Source organism: Orycteropus afer, unplaced genomic scaffold, assembly GCF_000298275.1.
Source record: "Orycteropus afer afer isolate SDZICR_OR568_19922 unplaced genomic scaffold, OryAfe1.0 scaffold00160, whole genome shotgun sequence".
NCBI classification, from domain to species: Eukaryota; Metazoa; Chordata; class Mammalia; order Tubulidentata; family Orycteropodidae; genus Orycteropus; species Orycteropus afer.
Genome location: NW_006921747.1, coordinates 7,351,662 through 7,360,575, shown reverse-complemented (window position 1 = coordinate 7,360,575; position 8,914 = coordinate 7,351,662). Strand labels below are relative to the sequence as shown.

At 42.9% G+C, this 8,914-nt stretch overlaps 1 protein-coding gene across 1 annotated transcript in view; it reads left to right on the top strand.

Annotated features, from left to right (window-relative positions):
• Positions 1-8,063: 8,063 nt before the first annotated feature.
• Positions 8,064-8,914, top strand: part of GRIA1 (glutamate ionotropic receptor AMPA type subunit 1) — a 515,315-nt gene continuing 514,464 nt past the window's right edge. The window contains exon 1 of the mRNA XM_007946426.2: positions 8,064-8,145. Coding sequence (XP_007944617.1) covers positions 8,064-8,145 — 82 coding nt within the window. The remainder of the gene's footprint in view (positions 8,146-8,914) is intronic.

Here is an 8,914-nt window from a genome sequence, read left to right as displayed (position 1 = left end):
TTAGCAGTTAAATGCCTTAGACACTGTGCTGCCAGAGCTCTTTACCCAGAGCTCCTTAAAAAACAAAAACCAAACTCACTGCTATCGAGTCAGATCTGACTCATAGCGACCCCTCCTTGGGTTTCCGAGGCAGTATCACTATGGAAGCAGATTGCTTAACCTTCCTTCTGAGGAGTGGCTAATGGGTTTGAACCTCCAGTCTTCTAACAGTCAAGTGCCTGAGGCACTATGCCACCAGAGCTCCTGCAAAGGTGTTAAATGGGGGTAATGGTTAGTGTGTCCAAAGAACAGCAAGAAGATCAATGTAACTGGAGTAGAGTGAACAAGGGAAGATGGGCTTGAAAATGGGGTTGAAGAGACAACCAGAAGCCAAAGTTTGGATCTTAATCTAAGCATGATGTGGAATTCCCAGGTAATTTGGAGCTGGGAAGTGACAAGCTCTGACTTCTGTTTTTTAATGTTTCATGCTGGCTGCTGCACAGAGAACTAATTATGTTCCCACGGTGGCGAGGGTCAGGGAGGTACAGAACCAGTGGGAATAAGAAGATAGTAAACATTGCAATGGGTCAGATGACAGATGAGGGTAGAATGTGCTAGAGGTGGTAGGAAGTGGTGGGATTCTGGCTATTTTGAAGGAACAGTACTTAGAATTTGCTGATGTGTTGAATGTAGGGTGTAAGAGAGAGACATCATGGTAAGAATAAAGTTCCTAGACTGACAATTGGGTCAATACACATGCCATTTAGATAGCTGTGAGGAATGAGGGGATGAGCAGGTTAAGAGATAGGTAGAATCAGAAATTTGTATATTCCTGATGGGCAAATGTTTTGAAGGATATGGGAAGTAACATAGGCTTAATAGATAATTAGTGAAATGAGCTGTAGGAGATTTCAAAAGATGATTGGAATCCTTTGGAAAACCTCAAAAGCCAGGGTAAATCTAGACTCCAACCACTGGACAAAAATAATAACATTTCACCTGCATATAGTAATGGCCATGAGCAGTGGTTGTTAAGCACTAGAATTCTCATTTTCCACAAGGAGACATAGTTTTGATTCCCAGCTAATGCACCTCAAGTGCATTCGCCACCTGTCTGTTAGTGGAAGCTTGTGTGTTGCTAGATGCTGAACAGGTTCTAGTAGAGCTTCCAGACTAAGAAAGGCTGGAAAGAAAGACCTGGAAATCTGCTTCCAAAAATCAACCAATGAAAATCCTATGAATCACAATTGTTTGATCTATAAACAATCGTGGAGATGGCACAGGGATAGGCAGTGTTTCATTTTATTGTGGGCGGGGTTGCTATGAGTTGGGGCCAACATGATGGCAGTTAACAGCAACAATAATAATAATGCCAGGCAGAATCAATTACATACTTAGGAATTTATATATTTGGAACCCTGCTAGGCCCTTTGTTAACCCTCATCCCAGCCCTATGAGGCATGACCTCTCATTATGCCCATTTCACAGATGAAGACATCAAAGGAAAGAGATTAAGTTGTCCATCTGAAACCACCCATCCCAGTGAGGGTGATGAGAGTGTGACTCTCTTGTCTCATAGTCCAGGGCCTGGTAGGCTGCAAGGCCTCTCCAGAGAACTACAGGAAGTACTCTCTGTGGATACCTGTCATTGTCAGTGCTGCCTGGGTGGCCTTTCTGGAGCCCTCTCTGGTTTAGAGGAACAGAAAGTGCCTCTGAATTCTACCAGAAATGATAGCACTGCATAGGAGCTTCCCCCTGGAATAGATTTTTTTATTTTAAAGGCATTGATCCTGCCCCAGGGTGTTTTCCAGAACTTGTTCTGCTCCTTAATTACCTAGTAATGCTGAGGGCTTATGAAAATGCTGTCATTTGTGTGAGAAGGGGAGGGAAGACTGAAAGAAAAAGAAAAAAAAAAAAAAGAGAAAGTGCTGCTAAACCTGGCAGAATTCCAGGGTGGGTAATTACATTCTTTAGGGTAGTGTTCTTACAACACACAGTCTGTGGAGTATTTTGGGAGTCTTCTGTATGCATTGTGATAAAAACATGAAAAATATTATCATTATTATTATTATTTAACATGTTTAAAATGGGACCTTTTAAAGCCACACAGGCACCCTCTCTCTGATTGTATCTTTCCCAATTTGTTGGCTGCCGGTGATCTGTTCTCAGATCAAAAATTTGATGTGTGTTTTTTGCCCCCATGAATTTTTTCACATTAGAAGTCTAAATTGTTCAACCTAGAAAAGACCTTGGTACAACCCTGCATCTTGCAAATGGAGGCATTAGCCCAGGGAATGCAAGGGAGCTGTTTAATGACACGGTCACAAGTAACAGGATCAGGTCCCCCAGACTTGATTTGTTGCACTTTCCCTTCCCATCTCTGGTCCTTGTTGTCAAATAAAGTCACAGCTTATCAGAACCATAAGAACCAGGATGGTCTATAGGCATCATCTCATCCAACTTCAACATTTAACAGATGAGGAAACGAAAGGAAAATGGACATGCCATTTGCTAAATTGGTATTGAGGCAGGTGGTTGGACCCTTGTCTCCTGACTTCCACTGAACTAGATAGAACAGAGAGGCCAGATTGAGTCCAGAAACACCTCTCTTTTTTCTAGTCCTTGCAATTAAGGTGCACATAGTATTTTAAAAGAGACAAAATTATTATTTCTGTTTTCCCTTGGGGGAAAAAAAAAAGAGAGAGAGAGAAGGTCTCACCACACCAAGCCTAAATTTCCTTATGGCAACAACTGGCTATCATTCGAGGACCTACAACCACCTTTTGACAGGGTTTGAACTCTTTAGTTCTCTTTCTTCTCACCGCCCTCTCTCTCTCTCCAGTTCAGCTCACTTCAAACACTTGTCTGTTTGGCCTCAGTAGGCATTTGAATTTGAAAACTCTTTGAAATTCAACACTATTCTCCTTGATTTTTAGTGTAAAACCAAAGCAAAATAAATATTAGGTTATTTTGGCTACATGGTAAAGGAATTTAAAGCATACCAAAGATATGAAACAGGATATCATAACTGATATTAGGAGTAGGTGCCATGTCATCTGTGGGGCATGATTTGAGCAGCATTAATTAAGAAAGTTGTTCCTGTCACCAGCCTGGGTTCCCTCCATTAGACATTCATCCATCTAGACTTTAAGGAGCACCCACCTCTAGAGATCACATTTTAAAATGTGCAAACCCAGAAAGAAGATGAACCTAATCTTTCTTCAGTGAAATATAGCAGAAAGGGAGGCTGGAGTGGAGGCCCTGGCATCTAGTCCCTTTAGTGTTACTTTCTATTTCCCTTTAAGTTAGAATTTCTCAACCTCTACACTATTGACATTTTTGATTAGATAACTCTTTGGAGGGTTAGGGGCTGTCCTGTGTGTTGTAGGATGTTTAGCAGAATCCCTGGCCTCTACCCATTAGAAGTTAATAGAATGCCTACCTTCAGTTGTGAGAATGAAAAAGTCTTCAGCCAATACAAATGTCCCCTGGAGAGACAAAATCACCTCCACTTGATAACCACTGCCTTAACAAACATCTAATCACTCTAAGCTACCTCCTCTGTAAAGTAGGTTGTAATTCCTACCCATGTGTGGTTGTTGAGAGGATTAAGTAAGATGATGAATGTGCAAATAAACAGTTGCCATCAAGTCAACTCCAACTCTTGGTGACCCTATGTGTGTCAGAGTAGAACTGTATTTCCTAGGGTTTTTAATGGCTGATTTTTCAGAAGTAGATCACCAGGCCTTTCTTCCAAGGTACCTCTGGGTAGACTCAAACCTCCCACCTTTTGGCTAGCAGCTGAGTCATCTAAATCAAATAAGTCACATTTGGCCATTGTTAGCAACAGACTATGAAGAATCAAGACAGTCTTCCAAGACTGATGATGAATATAATGAATAAGATTGGTGATGGATAGGATCAGGGGCTAGAGAGCAAGACCACATGATGAACTAATGAAGAATGGAATCAGAATGGGTAATTTAGGAGAAGAGATTATGGTATATAGTCTCCACTTCTGAAGCTGAGGAAAAAAGGAAATCACCTTCCATCCACAGTCAGTCTCTACCTTCCTACCCACATAACTGGTGAAGGAACTCTCATACTAAAAATGCCTCACCAACCACCCATCTGGAATTCAGTGGTTTACAAACCCTGACCCTGACTCTGACCCTGACCACTTCCAGGGTTCATATTCCCCTATCCTTTCTACTCAATCCCACACCAGAGGCTTCAGGTTCATGGATCAAAAGGCATCCTTTCTGCTTCTGTGCCTTGCTGGTGCTATTGCCTCTGTACGCACCATCCTCCCCCTGCTCTTGCCTTTCGCCTGTGCTTTCCTCATCCTTCACGGTCCAGCTCTTTTGAAGCCTTACTGGATCCCCACAGACAGACATATTGTTTACTTCCTTTTTTGCTCCCCAAGTGTTATGTTCGCATCTCTATTAGAAAGCTTGTCAAAGTCTGCCTTAGATGACAGTTGGCTGGCTTCTCTTCCTCTTCTACTACATTCAATTGTTTTCAGTTAGAGACCCTGTCTGATTCCTTTCTCTATACCCCTAGCACCTGGCATGCTGTTGGATACAGAGTAGGTTCCTCACCAATATTTGAATTGAAAATTTTGAAAGAAAATGGGGTAAACAATTGAATCCACATGTAATTTGACTTAAAATTCCAAGTTTGAAGTGTTCTAGTTTGATATTTATTTAATCATTGAACAACTATTTATTTAATAGGCCAAGGAGATCCATTGGATATATTTCATCAGGACAGTGACATAATTAGAACTATATTTTAGGATGATCCATCTGACTATATGATTTATATAGTCACAGAAATGCATTTTTGTACCTCCTTTAAGGCCCTCCACCAAGTAAGCAAAATAATTCTAGCTTATTATAGGTGGGCGTTGAGGTTTTGCTAATTAATCCTTATATGGGGCTTTGAGATCTTCCTCTGAAAGGTGACAGAGAAGTGTGAAGCCTTCAGTGACAGGCTAATTATTATTATTACCAGGTACAGAGCTCAGAGAACTTAAAAGATCCCCAGGTACCATCCAAAATAGTAAGAGACAGAAAATGCAAATAGAGAAATTATAAGATCGAATCATTGAATCACAGACTCTTAATGTTGGCAGGGAGCTTAGAGGTGATCTTCCCTGATTCTGTTCTCCCGCCTTTCCAAGCTGATGCTTACACTGTCTGTAGACTGTCCCTGTCCAGTGCTTATTGCCTTTAGAACCTAATGGTTAAGAGCTGGGGTCTGATGGTAGAATTTCTGGAGTTTAAGCCTTCAGTATTTTCTTGTCAGCAGTGGAACCTCTAGTAAATTATTAAACCTCAGTTCTTGTATCCATAAAATGGGGATGAAATTACTTTCCACAGGGATTGTTGTATAATTAAATGTATCCTGTGCAGGTCTTAGCTTATGGAAAAAAACAAACTCACTGCTATTGAGTGGATTCTGACTCATAGAGACCCTCATTGGGTTTCTAAGGCAGTAAATCTTTACAGAAGTAGACTGCTCCATCTTCCTTCCACAGAGCAGCTAGTGGTGGGCTTGAACCACCAACTTTCTGGTGAGCTGCCAAATGCCTCAGGTACTGCACCACCAGAACTCCTTTTAGTGCTTAGCACAGTACCTCAAAATTCACTGACATCAAATGGATTCCAACTTATAGGGACCCCTATTGGGTTTCGTAAATATCTATGGAAGTAGATTGCCATATCTTCCTAGCCTAGTACCTAGAACATGGTAAATGATGAATCAACATTAGCTTTAAAAAGCACTTGAGCTGATTAATAAAAGTAAAAGTGCACAGGAAATAATAAAGCATCCAGCCTCCATGTTTAGTTGTCCACATATTGCACTGGGAAAATCTGCTGCAAAAGATCTCTTCAATATGCTGAAGAGTAAAGATGTTTCTTTGAAAACTGAAGTGTGCCTAACCTAAGCCATGGTATTTTCAATAGCCTCATATGTATGTGGAAGCTGGAAAATGAATAAGGAAGACTAAAGAAGAGTTGATGCTTTTGAGTTGTGTTGGCAATGAAGAATACTGAAAAGTGCCATGGACTGCCAGAAGAACTAACAAATCTGTCCTGGAGGAAGTGCAACCAGAATGCTCCTTGGAAGAAAGAATGGCCAGACTTGGTCTCACCTACTCATGTTGTTAGAAGGGACCAGCACCTGGAGAAGGATATCATGCTTGGTAAAGTGGAGGGTCCGTGAAAAAGGAGAAGGCTCTCAATGAGATGGATTGACTCAGTGGCTGCAATGATGTATAGCAAGCATTGTGAGGCTGGCACAGGACAGGGCACTGTTTCATTCTGTTATACATGGGGGTCGTTATGAGTCAGAGCCAAATGAATGGCACCTAACAATAACAATTTGGAGACTCCATAGAACACAGCCAAATATTTCTTACAAATCCCAGTCCTTATAATTACCCTGCAGGTTCACTCTTTGAGATGTCTGTGGCTAAAATGACCTATTTAATTGGCAAAGTCTGTTCTTCCTCATTTCAAATTCCTTTCCCTCATTCCTCTTTCCCTTTCCTGGATTATGCTTTGTTGGGTGGGAGGCCTGGTCAGGGCCATGGATCAGCTGGTGCCCAGAGCAAGTTCATAGTCTGTACTGTATGTATATAGGACCTGAAGGTCTAGGCTTTATGTTGGTAGGTCTAATGTCTTTATGATTTAATCCCCGAAGTCTCAGTTTTTCCACCTGTAAAATGGGGATCATAGGCACTTCACAGGGCTGATGTGACGATACAGTGAAACAATACTGTGAGATTGTTTCATAAGTTCTCTGTGGCTGCTAATCACTGATTGGAGACCCACGCTACTTCCTGAACAAAATTGTTTTCTCTACAGGTCACTTACAGTGGAAACCCTGATCCAAGAGGGTCTCTAGGGCTCCAGTTTACACAAGACATTAACAGAGTCCAGAGAGAAGTAAAAGAAGCCTAAATCCTTTCACTAGAATCTCTGCAAAATGACTCATGTAATTGCTCTGTGTAAGTATCCTTAGCCTTTATTGTACACCCACACTATTCAGATGCTATAGACTCCTGTGGAATGTAGAGGGAGGAAGAGAGGGTCCCCTTTAAATGCCTAGGGTTTAAAGATCCCACCAATTCTGACTTTAAAGGTAGATAGCTTCTGCCAAGTCCCTATCTAGGCAGCTCCCAGTCATCTCAGATCCTCCTGTTTGTCTTTCTGTCAGTCCTCCCATTAGGAGGAAAAAGGTTTTTTTTTTTTTTTTTTTTTTTTCACCATTGCATTTTCTAGGAGGGATTTCTAAGGTCTTCCCATTAGGAATTAGTTGTAGTAATAATTGGGCCAGTGGAGTGCAGGAGATGTATCCAGCACAGACCGTGCACTCCTAGAAAAAGTGACCTAGATCAGGCAGTAGGTGGATCCAGGACTATTGTGGGGACCCCCTGCCACCTACTGACTTACAGCTGAACCCACATTCCCAGTAGCCTCTGCCTGGCTGGGGGGCTGAGGGAAGGAGCTGAGGAAGGTGGGAGAGGGTGAAGGGGACTGCAGAGTTGCCCCTTTCTGGGCCAAGCTCTGCGTATCACCCCCCATCACCCCCCATCCATCTCCACCGTTGGAAAGGAGGATGAGAGGTGGAAGTAGGGGAGGCAAAGAGTGGTAGGTAGAGGAGGTCAGCTGTGGAAGTCAGAGCTGGCTGCGAGGTGGGTATTAGCATAGCGCTTGCTGCCTGTGTGAGTGTGAGGGGGAGAACCAGCGAGAGCAAGGGAGGGAGCGAGAGGCAGGCTGCAAGAGGAGAGGGAGAGGGGGAGCAAGCACTCCAGCTAGCGTGAGGACGGGCTTCTCTCTTCCGTGCTCAGTTAATCTGGCTGTCAGTTGGTGTTAACGCTGCAGTTTAAGTGCTCGGATTCCAAGGGAAACAGACGAACCTCACGGAAGGAAGGAAGGAAGGAAGGAAGCAAGAAAGGAAGGAACTGCAGGAGAAAAAGAAGAGTCGGAACAGTGAGAGGAATAAAGGGAAGGGGGAAAACACCAAATCTATGATTGGACCTGGGCTTCTTTTTCGCCAATGCAAAAAGGAATATGCAGCACATTTTTGCCTTCTTCTGCACCGGTTTCCTAGGCACGGTAGTAGGTGCCAATTTCCCCAACAATATCCAGATCGGTGAGTGAGAGGGGCCACCTTGGGAAGGATCTCAGGATCTGGCCAGCGGTTTGGGGGGATATGTACCCCCTTAAGTACAAGCTGTTGGACTTGGCTATCTAAAGCTGTGGGAGGAGGACTTGGGCTGTCAATGTGGGGAGGGGGCTTCTCTTGATGAGATGAAGGGCAAAGGGGAAGCATGTGTACACACACACACACACACACATACACACCACTCACACTCCAGCCATGAGCATGTGAAATGAAATGGAGGAACCACTGCTTTGGAGTAAAAAAAAAAAAAAAAAATCAGCTATAGAAAGGAAAAGGGTAGTGGGTGTTTAAGGAGTTAATTCCATTGCTTGGTAGATGGTACCCAGTTTCATTGATTTATATAAATATGAGTGGTAATGTATATTATGTGTGTGATTATATATTTGAAATATGCATATATTTTGAATTGAAAGGGACAGTGATTTCTTAGCTAGGGGAGGAGAAAGAGACCCTGTTAAGGAGTGGAGTGTGCTGGGTTTGTGGCAGACACTGAAATAATGATAGATACCCCTACTCCAAGGTAAGGGAGGCTCTCTGCTCTGGACTCCCCTGGCTACCTTTTCTTTGCTGTCTGCCTTGGTGGGATGGGCCCCCCCACCTCCCAGTCCTGGAACTTCCCAGCCTGCCTTCCCTCTATTTCTTCAATTGCTCCTTCTCTTAAATTTTCTGTTCATAGGCATTGTCTTTTTTACACACACAAACACATGCATGCTTCTTTATTCTGTTAGCGATCCCC